Source organism: Limulus polyphemus, unplaced genomic scaffold (assembly GCF_000517525.1).
Source record: "Limulus polyphemus unplaced genomic scaffold, Limulus_polyphemus-2.1.2 Scaffold110, whole genome shotgun sequence".
Taxonomy (NCBI): Eukaryota; Metazoa; Arthropoda; class Merostomata; order Xiphosura; family Limulidae; genus Limulus; species Limulus polyphemus.
Window position 1 is genome coordinate 521,858 of NW_013665720.1, and position 17,289 is coordinate 539,146.

At 35.6% G+C, this 17,289-nt stretch overlaps 2 protein-coding genes across 2 annotated transcripts in view; both read left to right on the forward strand.

Annotated features, from left to right (window-relative positions):
- Positions 1-3,593: 3,593 nt before the first annotated feature.
- LOC111089018 lies at positions 3,594-11,609 on the forward strand. The gene is made up of 2 exons (XM_022400611.1): positions 3,594-3,739; positions 10,732-11,609. The coding sequence occupies exons 1-2, from the start codon at positions 3,617-3,619 to the stop codon at positions 11,083-11,085; spliced, it is 477 nt and encodes a 158-aa protein (XP_022256319.1). The 5' UTR covers positions 3,594-3,616; the 3' UTR covers positions 11,086-11,609.
- LOC106471111 overlaps positions 3,904-17,289 on the forward strand; it is a 221,365-nt gene continuing 207,979 nt past the window's right edge. Inside the window, exon 1 of the mRNA XM_022400601.1 lies at positions 3,904-3,929. The gene's annotated coding sequence lies outside the window, so the exon portion shown is untranslated. The remainder of the gene's footprint in view (positions 3,930-17,289) is intronic.

The following is a 17,289-nucleotide window of genomic DNA, read 5'->3' on the forward strand; positions in this document are numbered from 1 at the left end:
AAATAATAAAAATAATGTGGCGCCATTTATTGAATGGCACAACTAACAAAAATCCATAAAAAATCCAATTTGGGTGTTCATGATTCAGACAATTAGAAAAATAACTACAGTATCTGCAACAACCATTTCTTTATCACAGAACACAATCTGAAATAAAAGTACTCTCTTCACAACAAAAACACGACTTTCACACGCGCTGTAAGTTAGGGTTTGATTTTATCTTTATTGATGTAATTTGTAAATACAGTACTTTGAAAACTGTTAATTTTCAATAACGGGTACCACTTTAATATATAAAAACATTACAGTTTATATCAGCACAATCCGAACACTTTTCCCGTATAGTAATTTCCAGAAACAGCCTTTTGTAGAAAATGTTCACTTTTTCTAACAAAATTTCAATCAGCTATGAATACTACGATTAGTAATTACTAGCACAAACTAGTAATTAAAATTGTCATAAGACACTAGTATTAGTCCTGTTATATTATTGAATACTATATCATTTGTAAATAAAGAATTTTGAACAAAGAATATAGTGTTATAAATATACTAAATATAAATATACTTTATTAATGTCTTTTGATATGTACAGTTAAACATACTTGTGTTTCATTTGTATAACCTGATACAACCTATCGCATAACTGTACTAATGTTACTGTGTTCGTTTGTTAATTTTCACAGTCACTTTAAACACACGCTATAATTCACAATGATTCACGCACTTATTTACGGTCACTACCGCGCTTGACTCAATTGTCGTCTTTATCTCAGCCTGTCTGCAATTCAATTCCGATTAATTTGTCTCACGTTATCCAGAGCACTTATATACAGGAATAGAGGGCGCCTTGCACATACTGGATTATTCGTGATGTTCCCCGATCCTTCTAGAATATCATGACGTGTTACCAGCGTCACGTGACTACCGCTGTCGTAACAATATAATGACTAAATCCTGTTATTACAGGAATTTCGATCCACTAATTTATCATAAAAGGAAATATTTTTTCTTCCACTTGCTTGTATAGTCATATCAATTTCTTATGTTTTTACGAGCTTCAATTACCAGCCTATTGTCGCCTGAAAAGATTACCCGTGACAAGGAAGTTATGTTTGATAGACTACAAAATACCATCACTGTCAGTCGATCTAAATCATGAGTAAGTGGATTATGTTTTCTCCAATGAAAGTTGATTCTAATTTATACTAAACAGAAAAGTGTAAAAATAAACCACACTAGAAGTTTGTCATAGTGGCGAAGAATGAATTATGAACAAATTCAGCCACAGCTTTATAAAATTGTTGTATCCAAAAAAGTTATCAAAGTTTCGGCCAAGCCACCTTTATCAGATCCCGAAGAAAGTCTATTCGATGAAACGTTAGCCATGCATCTTTCTCTCTTCAACAAAATTATTTGTACTGTTATTAAGTTCATCCTGTCCAGATATTACAGTCATCTAGTCACCACAATAAAAGGATTCTTTCAACAATTGAAATTATCAACATGTGTAGACAGGAAAAAGGCCAAGAATTAACAAAATTATCAAGATATGTAGACAGGAATAAGGCCAAGAATAAACAAAATTATCAAGATATTGTTATGTCTCTGATTGTTTGTCAATTTCCCGTAGAAATTCTTTCCGAGAAACTTCAGTGATACAAGTCCTTTCTTAAATAAAACTAATTTATTGTTTCTCGATACAACTTTATAATACACAGAATTTCCACAGTCAATACGTTTGCAATCTCGATAACAAAACACAGACTTTATATTACCGTCACCACCGCTCGCTTGACTCTGTCTCTATATCTATCTATCTGCAATTATTTGCCGGGCTTATATGCTAAAATAGAGGGCACCTGAAAAGACTAGAATTGCCAGGACAATTCACGATCCTTCTAGAAACTCATCACGTGTTACCAGCGTCACGTGACTTCCGCTGTCGTAACAATATGTAGAAAGGCCAAGAATTAACCAAATTATCAAGATGTTTAGACAGGAATAAGGCCAAGAATTAACAAAATTATCAAGATGTGTAGACAGGAATAAGGCCAAATATTAACAAAAGTATTAAGATATATAGGCAGGAATAAGGCCAAAAATTAAAAAATTTATCAAGATTGGTTGTTAGGAATAAGGCAAAGTCAAATGTGCACGTATTTCACTTAATTCCCATTTCTACACAACGATATTATTCAAATATTGATATCTGATGACAGCTGGATTAAACGCATGGGGTTCTACTTTGTTTTTTATTAAGAAATTCCTACGAATAAAAAAAAATATTACTTTTATGTATTGTAATCAAATGCTCTAGCGTTAAAATCTGTTTGGAAGTACTTATTACGCTAGTACATGCGGAATATATTAGTCAATAAACGGTACCGCAGATTCTAAAAAACAAATTCCCTTCCCCCAGGTTTAAGCTCTGTCCCTTTCATTACTTTACTTGAAATACTGCTGTTCTCATCAATAATTTGAAGAGATTTCCACACTAAGATGCTGTTTCCTATAATATCAAACTCGACCTCGTCAGGATAAGCCATAATGCATCATATCGTGTCTTCATTTCCCCAAAGCTCCAAGTTAAGTGGATTTATCTGGTATACTCGACTCGAGTTTTCACAATGTTCCGTGTTCGTTTTGTGTGTAAACTCCCGGACCCACGAAACCTGCAATGGAGAGAATGAGTCACGTTTAAACACAGTTCATAAAGTTGGCAAACACTTTAGTTTACTACCGGATGCTAGTTGGTTTCACCCACCTTACGTTGGTTACTCTTAACTTCTAGTGTCAAGCTGTACCCGAAACTCGATCACAGTTTGACAACTACCTCAGTTTACTTTAGGGATTGTTCTGTAGTTTCACGTTGAACAATACATAAACACTATAAATTAAAGAGAAATAGAGAAAGCTTAAAAATAAATATTGTTAAACTAAAAGACTGCATGAACGGTAACTAGCTAGAGTTGGTATGGTCGTATGCACATACAGAGAAAAAACATAAACATGAACATTATTTTGTCAGCATTAGAACTAAAGTATTAATTCATGCTCATAACCTTAATCTCGATTTTTGTTTCTACGGTGCAATAAGGTACATTTATTAAGGATTATAGAGCTAAAGTATGAAAATGTTAAAGTAAGTCTAAACTTAGTAATACAGAAAAATATAAATAACTATTGGCTCTGAACAGTTTGGAACTTTTATGGGTCAACATAAATTTATCTTTCAAGTTGAACGGTTCAAAAGTACATGATATTTCAAACTGAACTCGGTCTGTGAGCTATTAATAATGCTAATCTGCATAGTAAAAGCAGTTTGTGAGCATTTTTTAATCATTCATATTTTTGGTGCATAATAACTTTTGTGCAACAACTTTAGAACACTATTATAAACTGATATAGGCGACCATGTTAGTTGCTGCTTTAAATACATTCTCTTAAACTGTGACGTCATAACCATCGTTACAATAACGTGTGACGGCTGTCATACACACTATTAAAAGTGTTCACACTTTGATCGGTGCAGCGTGAGTCATTGTCATAAATCGTAAACTTTATACAGAGATGTGCTATACGAATGACACTCCTGGTAGGGTCGGCCTTTCAGATGTCATACTCTTTTGTGACCGAATCATTTCGCAACATTAGCCTAACAACTCTCTCAGTACACTTTAAGAGGACACAACATGCTGGAATATTACATTTGAGGGAGAATTTCCTCGGAGGCTGGGTAAGTCTTAACTTCTCATATTTAGTGATGAATTTTACATTCAAGCACAAAACGCGGTAGCGATGTATAGTGAGCCGAAGTTAGTTTTGAAACCAGTTTCAAAGTCTAAAAGTTTTAACAACTCCCGTCGTTGTTGTTCTTTCTACTTGATGGTGGATTTAGTAGAATCGGCTTAAGTACTTCTTTCAAGGTTGGTGACCGTATTTGTAATGTCCGTAGATTATAGTTTTTGTTTTGCTTTTTTTTTACCGGAAGTAGGATCGTTTGTTTGTTTGTTTTAAAATTTTCACGCAAAGCTGCATGAAAGATTATAAGCGCATAGCAGTCCCTAACTTTGAACTGATAGAGGGAAGGCTGTAGGCAACTATTCAATGGCACCCATCGCCAAATCTCATACTACTATTGTCTGACTAAATAGTGTGATTTGGCCCTCTTTTCCTATTTCCCTTACACTGGAAAATATTGAAACAGGGAAGAAGGTTCTAATTATGTGAGGTATATACTGGAAAGTACTGACACAGGGAGCAGGGTTCTGATTCTGTGAGGCCTTATACTGGGAAGTATTGAAACAGGGACCAGGGTTCTGATTCTGTGAGGCCTTACACTGGACATTATTGAAAAAGATAGCATTTTTTAATATTCTGTGAGGCCTTACACTGAAAATTATTGAAAAAGATAGCATTTTTTTTACTCTGTGACGTCTTACGCGGGAAATTATTGAAAAAGATAGCATTTTTTATACTCTGTGAGACCTTACGCGGGAAATTATTGAAAAAGATAGCATTTTTTATACTCTGTGAGGCCTTACGCTGGAAATTATTGAAAAGATAGCATTTTTTATACTCTGTGAGGCCTTACGCTGGAAATTATTGAAAATATAGCATTTTTATACTCTGTGAGGCCTAACGCTGGAAATTATTGAAAAAAGAGAGCATTTTTTTAAATATCCTCTGAGGCCTTATAATGCAAATTACTGAAAAAGAGAACATTTTTAAAATATTCTCGGAGGCCTTATAATGCAAATTATTGAAGAAGAGAGCATTATTTTTTAATATTCTGTGAGGCCTTATACTGGGAAATTTGGTAAACTATGTTGTTCTACGCTGTACTTTTTCAGTTTGTATCACATTCACCATATTGCTTCTCTGTTTCTTCCTAAAAAAGCGATATATCATCCTAACTTATTTTAATAGTTGTTTATTTCAATTAATAGGCTCAATGCATGCAACACTTATTGATATGTTACATTTTGTACACATTATCTCCTATGCTGAATTAATGTACAATTATTCTGATTCTAGTCTCTTTTATGTGCAGGCGTTAACAAAAATTCTCTCTGCCCCAGTAGGTAGAAATCACATAACAGAACATCGTAGCTGGCCAGCAAAGGGTCAGAAGACGTTCATCGTAAATAAAATTTTGACAACTTGAATTAGTTGCTGTTCAATTTCGCATGTTAGCAAGATACTATGACAATTTTTACAATTAGATGAATTATATTATATTATATTATAGAAATAATACCTTAACCTATGGCCCTAAACAACAAGTACGGTAAATGCATAATGCTTGATGTAATGGTTCGTTCAATCTTCGTTTATAAAGTATAGTAACGTAAGTATGTTTTAATTAGCATAGTTCTCAATAATCACATTTGACTCTGATGTACTCAGTCTCGTGAAAATTATTCTCTTGTATTTCCTAATCTCATGAAATATAAAACTTTGTTTCCTAATAAGATGTCCCTGGTGGACCAGCGGTAATTTTACGGACTTACAACATTAAAATCTGCGGTTGACAGAGCACAGATAGCCTATTGCGTGGCTTTGCTGTAAAACAAACAAATCTCGCAAGTTATTAATTCACGAATTTATAGAAGTATGTTTTATTAGAATACATTTATTACAACATACAAATAAATATATGACTAAAAAAATATTGTCAATACGTTTCTCAGTCTATGAGTTTTTGTCAAAGTGAAAAACAGTTCAATTGTGAGTACTAGAAGCTGTAAAAGAACTGATACCACCATCAATGTTTTATATTTGCCCTAATTATGTGTGAATAACTTAATTAATATTTTGATCAAGCAGTTAAGCATTGCAATAGCTTGTAAATTGTTTCTAAGCGAGAAGCTACACAATAGGCATATTTCCTCGAGGTTAACATAATTGAAGAAATTAGCTCCTAGCATTAGTCGTTGCAGTATGATTACATTAAGTTTTTTCATTTTTTAGTATTACTCAGTTTCCTTTTGACACATCTATGCTTCTATCTGGATCTTCAATCCTGATCTGAAGATTTCACTATTATTTCACAGTAATGAAAATAGTCCTAAATGTATGACATTGAAGCACTGCCATACCGTAATTGTTTTTACATTGTAAACAAAGTATAATGTGCCATATAGTAACTGTTACGTCTCTGGTCGTTTGTTAATTACTCGAAAAAATTATTTCCGAAGAACTTCAGCAATACAAGTCCTTTTTCAAATAAAACTAGTTTATTCTTTCTCAATTCAACTTTGCAATACACTTAATTTCCACAGTCACTTTAACTTAAACACACGCTATAATTCTCAATGAACGATTCACGCACTTTACTTCCTACCGCGCTTGACTCAATTGTCCGTCTATATCTTCAACCTCTCCGTCTGCTATTTTCGTTCCGATTAATTGTCGGGCTTATGTATTAGAATACAGCACATCTAGCAAACACTCGAGCATTCACGAACCTTCGAGATACTCATTGCGTGTTACCAGCGTCACGTGACTTCCGCTGACGTAACATAACAATATAATGACTTCCATCAAACAGTGCTGAACTACAAAAAGCATTTTAACTTATATCTATGTCCTAAAACAGAAATTAAGAACTTCATGTTATGTATTTTGTCTGAATCAAATTTGTGTTATTGCTATCGTAATATGTCCCAACTAAAATTCTATAAATGTTTTGAAAACGATTAGGCCTAGAGAATCTGGCGTTTACATAAACCACAAACAAGTATACAATAATGAAAAATATTATGCTATTTTTCTAAACAAAAGATAATGTTTGTTTGTTTATTTTGAATTTCGCGCAAAGCTACACGAGGGCTATCTGCGCTAGCCATCCCTAATTTAGCAGTGTAAGACTAGAGGGAAGGCAGCTAGTCATCACCACCCACCGCCAACTCTTGGGCTACTCTTTTACCAACGACAAGTGGGATTGACCGTCACATTATAACGCCCCCTCGACTGAAAGAGCGAGCATGTTTGGTGAGACGGGGATTCGAACCCGCGGCCCGCAGATTGCGAGTAGAGAGCCACCAAATCACATCATTCCCTTAAAGATGTGAATCGACGAGAAAGTGATATTCTCACATTACTATTGCCATAAGGAATACGTTGTGAGAAAAGATATAATAACACACGATATTAAGATCAGTATATACATTTGGTATGACTCGTCATGTGTAGACTGAATGCAAGGTTGCAGATTTCATTGACAAAGGTAGTTTTGTTATTATACCTGATAATGGAATGCAATTGGAAATATGAATCTTGCTTAATCTGGCATTCAACATGCTCTCTTTTCCTCAAACAGTGAGTGTTTATATTATCTTTGACTCAAGATGAGCTGAGAAACTAATTTAGATCCAAGCATCTTCAGTAAAGTTGGACCTAATGCAGAAGCAGACTGTGAGACGATGCTGTCTCGTAAGGCCATCCACTGCCTACCAAATCTTGGTCAGGAGCAGTGAAGTGTAAAAGTAAACAGTAAGCAAGAAATTTACGTGAATGTATGGATCCAATGCAAGAATTGTGATGATTTCTGACTAAACTGTCACCAGCAACGAGACAAGTACCAGTGCCACGTTGTAATTACAGACAGACAAGTTTCAAGATATGTTCTAGAACTGTTATTGGCATGATGCATGTAGAAGAGATGATTGGCGCAATTAAAACAGCTGTCCCAATAAGAAGGCATGCAACTCTCAGCTTATAACTACTAGTGGAAGATAACACGAGATAGTGGTGAAGGAAGAGCAAATATGACTGAAACACCGCATACGCCACTACGATTAAATCCATATAGAAATTGATTGTATGCTATGAAATAATCATATAGCTCTCAGAGACTGCTAACTGATAATAATACTTTTGAAGGAAGAAATGACACGGTTTTTTGTCAGCTTTTGGAATGAACATTGAAGTTTTTCTATTGCAGTTCATCTTTCTCACGCATGGCCAGGTGGTTAGGGCGCTCGACTCGCAACTTGCGGGTCGCGGGTACGAATCCACGTCACACCAAACATACTCGCCTTTTCAGCCGTGGGGGCGTTATAATGTGACGGTGAATCCCACTATTCGTTGGTAAATAAGTAGCCCACTACTAAATTAGGGACGGCTAGCGCAGATATCCCTCGTGTAGCTTTGCGCGAAATTCAAAACAAACAAACAAACCTTTCTCACGAACAGTGTTTTGCTTGCAACTTCTACATTATTACTATTTTGTGCTCAATCCAGTCAGCTAGGACTACTTCCACTCTAAGATAGTAACTATCGATAGCGAGACTGGCTGGACAGTTCCTCATTTCCCCATTTATCTGAAAAACAAATCAGTGGATAATGGGCTGTTGCAATGCAAGATACAGCAGATTTGGACAGTGCTTCCATTCGACAAAAACTACATAATTTCTGTACATTTGTATAGGTACATTCCACTCTTAACTCGTACCACAATGTATAGGACTGGCCACCACCACCCTGTCCGAGGCAGTGTATTAACTACTTTAATGGTCACGTCAAATTTAGGGCCAACTAGTTTAATAGAACTGGTCTAACAGGCTCTCACGTTTTACCTCTGACCATCATAATGAAATTGCTACTACCTTCTTTCATTAGTCGCAGGATCCACATTGGGGCGGATAAGTTTTCTATTCACCACATTTTCTCCCTAAACATGATAAACATCTGGAAGTACTTCAAAACTCATAATCTTACAGTCTTGATATGGCAGGTGATATATAATTGCATTTCAGCTGAGTTACAGCACATTGTGGTTTTGGCACTTTAGCTGCCTGAGATTTCTTTACTCTCTACGTGTGAAATCCTCGAGGTTATGTTGTAGACGCAGTTACTACAGCTCTTTTTATCTGCTATAGCGTTTTATTCAAGGTTCCAAAACAGCTCACACACTACCTCCTTAATAGTAAGAATGTCACTTTCTCCTAAATTGTGCGAAAAAGACTCAGTTGGCAGATCCTCATTGAATTTATCCACCAGGATGGTGGTTTGCAGCAGGACAGGGAAACTAACCAAAGATGGGGAATTTGAAAAAAAAAATATATGTTCAAAAATGAATAACCACTGTAAAGAAAAAAAAGCAACAGAAGTGTTCATTCTATACTCGGTGCAAAAATGATGAAAGAACAAGCGTCAAAAGCAACTATTTCAATGAACCTTCTTCGTCCACTATTAAAACATCATAGTACGTACGTAAATATGAAGTGTTACATTAAATATCACAAAATGATGTACAGAACAAGTCAGGAGATTTCTCACTTGTTTTGTTCCTTGGGTACTTCACCAGTTTCAACAAAGGTAAATAATTATCAAGATTTATTCGATTCAAAAGTCTATCTGACATTCTTATATGTTCTCTTTTTTTGGTTCCTACGAATTAATAGTTTTATCCGATCTCCTGTCACAAGTCAATGAAGAGTTTCTATATGAATTCCGCAGTCAACAACACAATCATTGTATGTTCTGTTTCTTTGTTAAATTTCCATCTAAGCTACTCAAGGCTATCTGCACTAAACATCCCTAATTTTGAAATGATAGACTAGAGGGAAGGCAGCTAATCAACACCACCCATCGCCAACTCTTGAACTATTCTTTAACAATGAATAGTGCGACTGACTGTCACATTAGAACGACCCCATGACTGAAAGGGTGAGAGCAGGTATCGAAACCCGATTTTTAGCTTTATAAGCTATCAGACTTATTTCTGAGCAATTTGGGGTTCTGCACACATGTAAAACAATTATGTGTTAATTTTTGTTTTTTTGAAATCAAAGTTTGAAAGCCATACGGGCATTTACACGTACAATAAAGGCAGAAATATGCACCTTCATTTCAATAAAGGCAGAAATATGCACCTTCATTTCAATAAAGGCAGAAATATGCACCTTCATTTCAATAAAGGCAGAAATATGCACCTTCATTTCAATAAAGGCAGAAATATGCACCTTCATTTCAAACAAATATCTTCATACCTCAAAAAATGTATTCATTCTTCATTCTAACCTAAACCAGCTACACACACTTAGATAAGAACTAGAAATTAACCCAGTAATGAAAATTACTAACTTAATACATCGTTCCTCACAAAGAGTATGCGATATTAATTAATTCTTCATTCTTTACTTAGAACGTATTATAAAATGGTTCTAATAAGGCATGCGTTATTGCAACTTCTGTACTTGAATAAACCTGGAACTTGGAGTCAACTTTCCTTATGGATTAGACTGTAAATTCCTTCATTACCTTCACATTCATGTTAATTTCTAAAGTAAGAAAACGATTCTTGTCATGTGGGCCTGGCAAGGCTCGGTGGTTAGGCCGCAATCTAAAGATCGCAGGTTCGAATCCCCATCACACCAAACATGCTTACTCTTTCAGCTGTAGAAGCGTTATAATGTTACGGTCAATCCAACTATTCTTTGGTAAAGAGTTGGCGGTGGGTAGTATTTACTAGCTGCCTTCCCTCTAGTCTATCACTGCTAAATTAGGGGCGTCTAGCGCACATAGCCCTCGTGTATCTTTGCGCAAAATTCAAAAGAAACCAAATCATGAGTAGACAATATCTTGATACTTGGAAACTTCATAGTGAGACTGTTAAAACCATAATTTAATCTGAGATCAACTGTACGTTTTTTGGCGATAACAAGAAGAAGTCCTTATACTGTTTTCTCTTTTTACTTTTTCTTTTTTTCTTTGCCGTAGCACATTCCAAATTTGTCTAAATCAACGTACTGGCTATCTAGGAGTTCAAGTAGCGTGACAGATGGTCCTCTCGAAGTACAGGCGAGGCAGGTAGAGATAATTCGTCTTGAAGTGCGTCTAACAGCAGAACCACCGCACATGCCGGGATGCCACCATACCGTTAAAGCAGCCGATCATTTACACGCTTGGGTTCATGCGGAAATGGGCGTCGGTGCGAATGGCCATGTGGACGCCAGACGTCGTATGGCCTACCGTGTTACAAAAATAAAAGTGAAACGTCATATGTGTAAACAAGCAGATTGCGATGTCAGTGACATTACCGTGCGAGTTATTTTTCATTTTATTTTTTTGTGAATATCACATAATTGTTAAATTCCTTTTTGAAGATAAACAAGTACGCTACAGTATACTTTAGACAATCAAGGTTAACACAAAATACGCTTAGTTTTACCCTACAGTAATTACTACCACCACCCTCTCCAGGTTAACACAAAATACGCTTAGTTTTACCCTACAGTAATTACTACCACCACCCTCTCCCGGTTTTTTTTTACCTGTCTTGCGTTGGAAATATATATAAAGCTTAAGCATGCAAAATACAACAAATATTTTACGAACTTTTTACAAATGTTTGCATTTATAAAATGGGTATGTAAAAAAATGTTTTCACATCTTTATGAAATTTGCGAAGTCAGTATATTTATGGAATAAGAAAGAAAGTGTGTAAATTTCAAGCAGTTATCAAGTTTACCAGTTCAGATAAATATTAGGCCTGTTTTTCTCGTTTATACGATACGAATGCCTGACATTACTTTGTTAGATTGCTGTCAGCTACAACTTGTTTAATTGGTTAGGGTAACTTCTTTTTGTATTTAAAATAAAACACCATTTCAACATTAAAAAAAAGTTCCCGAAGCATGGAACTTTTAGTAAGTCTTCATTAAATCACTTTGTCCTAACATATATTCTTAAAACATATCTGGAATCCCTTGGATTATCATCCAAACATGATTGTGACGTCAGGACTTGAAGTTAGGATCAGCAGATCTTTAATCGATAGATCCAAACACTATATCAACGTTAGGCGGCTCATACTCATCACCGTGTATCCCTTTTCGTCAAACGTGGCTTTGCCAGAAAAAAATGGTTCAAGCAAACCACAAATAATTTCAGGGGTATTTACGTTTGCGGGTTGTAATTACGATTATATTCTCAATGAAGCTATTAAATGTTTTAAAACCTTCTGTTTTAACGTAAATTTGCAGAATGAGCTACTTGTATTGTACCCACCGCATGAATCGGGCACCAAATTTTGGCGTTATAAACATTCAAGCTTACCGCTGATTCACCGAAGTGGAGGGAGTGAAAGTAATAAGAAAGCCAATAACATTCATTTTATTAATTTGTTATTGTTAAAAAAGCTATAATTACTATACTGCTGATTATGTACAAAGCAGCGAGAGCAGTCTAGTGCCTTCGGATCAGAGGTTTTGTGGTTCATGCCCTATTACTGGCCTCATCCCCCCCCCCTAAAAAAAAGGGGGAAACTCATTCCTCACTTTGGACTGTAGATGAGTTATACGGGTGATAGTGAAATCCCACTATTTGCGTAGATTAGTTCAAAACTTGGCGGTGGGTGGTGTTGACTAGTTGCCTTCTCTCTTTAGTCTGTCATTTCAGATAGCCTTCGAGTAGCTTTTCACGAAATTTTTCAACCATATAGCTTGCGGGTCCAAGAATGTTTGGGTTACAGGATCCCAAGTAGAACAGGAGTCAGGATAAAACACTTAAAAAAAATAGCATCAATACTGCAATTAACTCTATCAGTTACTGCTAGGCCTTCCTGTGTATTTTATATAGAATAAGTTTGATTTCATCCAATCTTTCTGTCAGTTCTTCTGTATACTGGATAACGTAGCAGATAGAAAAATAAAATTACTCAACATGATGCAATACGTGGGTCCCACCGATAATGAACAATATATAAACAAGTCGGGAGTTAAGACTGATTTAACACAGGATCTCTCCCTTAAACAGAGGCGAAGTGCTATTTTTGGGTGGCAAGGAACAAAGATATGCCAGTAATTGTTTCTAGGAGATGTTATATACACCGTTGGAAAGTTCTGAATTTTCTGTATCTTAATATGCAACCCGTATGATGGTAACGTATATCAGTCGGGAATTATGATATTTCTTGGTGGGTGCACCATCTTACCAGCAACGGTCACAAACAATAATTGATTATTTCTTTTGCTTTATTCCTGCATCAACAAAGGCTGTCAAAAAGTCCATCCACAGGGGCTGCACAGATTACAAATCAAACATCTCGGAGCCTTCCTCGTGCAAGTAATCGATAGAAGAATATCAAAGTTCCAGTCACGGTCAGATCCGTCTGAAAAACAAGTGGAAAGACGGATGAAGAAGAAGAAGAGGACCCGTAAACAGAAAGTATTGTCATTAACAATGCTGATGACGGGACAAGTCATAACTCAGTCAAGTTTCGTCATATAGTATCATATGCTGAATCATTTATAGGTTTTACCAATATCGGATAAATCCCGGATTTTTTAAGTCCGCCCCATGCCACCGAAACGCCTGTGATGGAGTGAAAGATCCTGTATCTATGTAATCAAGATTATTTCAACCGGAAAATCATAGACAGAGGTAAAATTGAACAACAAAATTTTATATCAGTATGAATAGGGATGTCATTGGTTCCAGGAAGAACAGGATTATTAATGATAGCAGAAACTCAGTTTGCGCGGAATGAAAAAAACAAAAACAAAACACAAATTAGTTTGAAGGTAGACAACATTGGATACTGAAAAAAAAAAAATGATGAAAAATAACTTTGAATGATTGTCAGTTCTATACAAGGACACACTATGTTTCCATAATAAGTTGTTCTACAGAGACATGAAGAAACAGCCGACAGTGAAAGGTTAAGAAGCTTTACCCAGGGATACGGCAATTACGGTTAAGGTAGAGGGTGGACATAGAAAAATAAGTATGCCTGAGACTTGAAAAGTGGGCATCTCTTCACAAGAAGACAGACACACCTAAGGCCTAGATGGAAGACAGCTTTGCAAAGAAAAGCAGACTGAACAAAGATTTGGATAACAAGTAAGCGCACACGAAAATAGATAAAAAAAAGTGATGAAAGGCTTGGTAGTTATACAAACGAAGAGGAAAACAGACTGTTCTAAAATTTAAACACAAGCAAAAAACAAGAGTTATATACAGCTGACAGATGTACAATGAGATGGAGGATAGTAAGATGAAATCTATTGAAATATGAATGTTAAGCAGCGCTGCACAAGATAAATAGCACAGAAAGCATTTGATGGAAAACACAACTATACAGTAAGACAGTCATAACTGAGCTTTGAATGGTTGATACTATGAATAAGAAGATAAACAGAAACAGAGAGTACTATGGGAGACAGGTCAAAATATTAAAGGTAGTTCTGCATAAAAATACAGAACAAAATAACATAGGAAAAGGCAATTCAGAAAAAAAAAGTGAACCCAATTGTCGTTTAGATGGTTGATCTCCCCCCCCCCCCTTAACTGGCCAGTGGTAAGTCTGAAAGCTTACAATGCTAAAAATCTGGGTTCCGATATCCGTGTCAAGCAGAGCCCAGAAAGCCCATTGTGTAGATTTATGCTTAATTACGAATAAGCAATCTCTCTCTTTGAAACAAAGTAAATTAAAATGTATATTAAACAACTGACAGATATAAACAGAGATACGAATCATAAATGATAATTAATTAAACAAACAACTAAATTAAAGTAAGTTAAAATGTATATTAAACAACTGACAGATATAATCAGAAACACGAATCATAAATGATAATTAATTAAACAAACAACTAAATTAAAATGTATATTAAACAACTGACAGATATAAACAGAAACATCTGTCAGTTGTTTAATATACATTTTAATTTACTTGTTTGTTTAATTAATTATCATTTATGATTCGTATAAACAGAGACACGAATCATAAATGATAATCAATTAAACAAACAACTAAATTAAAATGTAGATTGAACAACTGACAGATGTCTCTGTTTACATCTGTCAGTTGTTTAATATACATTTTAATTTACTTGTTTGTTTAATTAATTATCATTTATGATTCGTATAAACAGAGACACGAATCATAAATGATTATTAATCAGCTCTATACGGAGGGGGGGCACGGATTTGATATTAGTTTGTTCACAAGAATCCAAAAGAAACATGGATGGCTTATAGTTCTACACTGGAAAACCAAATAAGAATAACTTGTTTGTAGGAAAATACTACACAGGAATTAACAGTTAAATGTACGGTAAGCAATTCTACACTGGAAGATTAACACAAATAAAAATTGGACAGTAGAAAGCTTTTCTAGCAAAATAGATACATGCTCAATGGAAGGTTGGTCTACATATAATTTGTCATTGCGATCAACTATACCCTCTTACAATTTTTGTTTTTTAGCTATTTGTCTAAATTTTATAACTTCATCTGCTGCTCTACTTCGAAGCGATAATCATGGTATTGATTTTTCAACCCTGAAGAAGAAAGGTCTACCTTTCAAAAGCGCTCTGGTTTTAGGGTTTTTATCGTTTTATACTAAGACTTTTTGAACCTACGTGTTTGTCTGACATCATGAAAGCTATAATCATAATACTGATTTTCCACCAATACGATACTGAGATATAACGAGCTAAAATCATAGTACTGATTGTCCACCAACCCGATCCTGGGGAATAACGAGCTAAAATCATAGTATTGATTTTCCACCAACCCGATCCTGGGGAATAAATAGCTATAATCATATTATTGATTTTCCACCAACCCGATCCTGGGGAATAACGAACTATAATCATATTATTGATTTTCCACCAACCCGATCCTGGGGAATAACGAACTATAATCATATTATTGATTTTCCACCAACCCGATCCTAGTTAATCACAAAGCTACACGACGGGCAGCCTGTGCTCTGCCCACCACGTATATCGAAATCCGGTTCTTAATGTTATAAGCCTTCAGACTTACCACTGAAGGATTTGATTCTGGAGAATATATAATGAGTGATAATCATGGAACTGAGTTTACTCAAACATCGCTCCGGGGAATAATGAACAATAATGATGGTACTGAGTTTGCACAAACATCATTCCGGGGAAAAATGAGCAGTAATCATGGTATTGAGTTTGCACAAACATCGTTTAGGGAAATAATGAGCAGTAATCATGGTATTTAGTTTGCACAAATATCGTTCTGGGAAATAATGAGCAGTAATCGTGGTACTGAGTTTGCACAAACATCGTTCTGGGAATAATGAGCAGTAATCATGGTATTTAGTTTGCACAAATATCGTTCTGGGAAATAATGAGCAGTAATCATGGTATTGAGTTTGCACAAACATCGTTCTGGGAATAATGAGCAGTAATCATGGTATTGAGTTTGCACAAGCATCATTCCGGGAAATAATGAGCAGTAATCATGATATTGAGTTTGTACAAACATCGTTCTGGGAAATAATGAGCAGTAATCATGGTATTTAGTTTGCACAAATATCGTTCTGGGAAATAATGAGCTATAACCATACTATTCAGTTTCCAGAAACATGAATCTGGTGAATAATGGTCTATCTTTCTACTTTCAATCTACACTACTTCTGTTGACCCATAATGTGATTACAAAAAAGCTATAGTTGTCACAAAGTGAAACTGCCTGCAACTGATCTGGTTAGTTATAGGAAGTGATGATGCCTCTCTTAAATCAGTTGTGGCACTTTCCAAAGTGGCTCCTAAGGGGCAAAAAATGTATTCAAAGGAGCTACAGATTGTATTTTATTTATTCCCTAGCATATAGCTCGTCAAAAATGACGAGGCAAGTGATACCACCATCACACCATAGCTAACATTTTATGGCTAACTGACATAGCGAAATCAAGCTTGAACCAGTTGAAATCGAGAAACATCCAAATCTAAGCTATCGATACCTTCTTGGGGGTATTTTCGGTGTACTTATACAAATAGTTATGAGAACAACAGAGACACGTCACAGGACCACAAACTACCTAACACGACAAACAATAGAATACTATTCTCATGGCAACACATTTGCTTTGCCATATTATTCTCAATTGACCTGGCTCATGTTCCTAGATGTCTAAACTACAACCATGCACCAATAAAACTAACCTTGTGGATTTGACTTTGCTACTAATGAAGTTGTGAGAAAGATTAGGTTAGACTACCGCCTCTTAAAAGCATGGAACGTCTAAACCCAGTAAGAGGCACTGCAGCATATGCTGTTAGCACTAGATGGTGTGGCCACTCAGATTCTATCTTGCATATCGATTAGAACCAGCACTTCTGCTTTGACTTGGTGTTAGCAGAAATGAGGTGTAGTTCAATTTCCAGGAGCTGTCAAGTATTTGACCACGAATATTTATTGTGTAATATGCTTGTTTGTTTGTTTGTAATTAAGCATAAAGCTACACAATGGGTTATCTGTGCTCTGCCCACCACGGGTATCGAAACCCGGTTT

What these genes read in the sequence shown, in the direction of transcription:
- LOC111089018 (XM_022400611.1), top strand. Translation starts at nt 3,617, where the DNA reads ATGTCATACTCTTTTGTGACCGAATCATTTCGCAACATTAGCCTAACA. An exon ending in AGAATTTCCTCGGAGGCTGG is followed by an intron (nt 3,740 to 10,731) that starts GTAAGTCTTAAC and finishes TCTTTGCCGTAG; the next exon opens with CACATTCCAAATTTGTCTAA.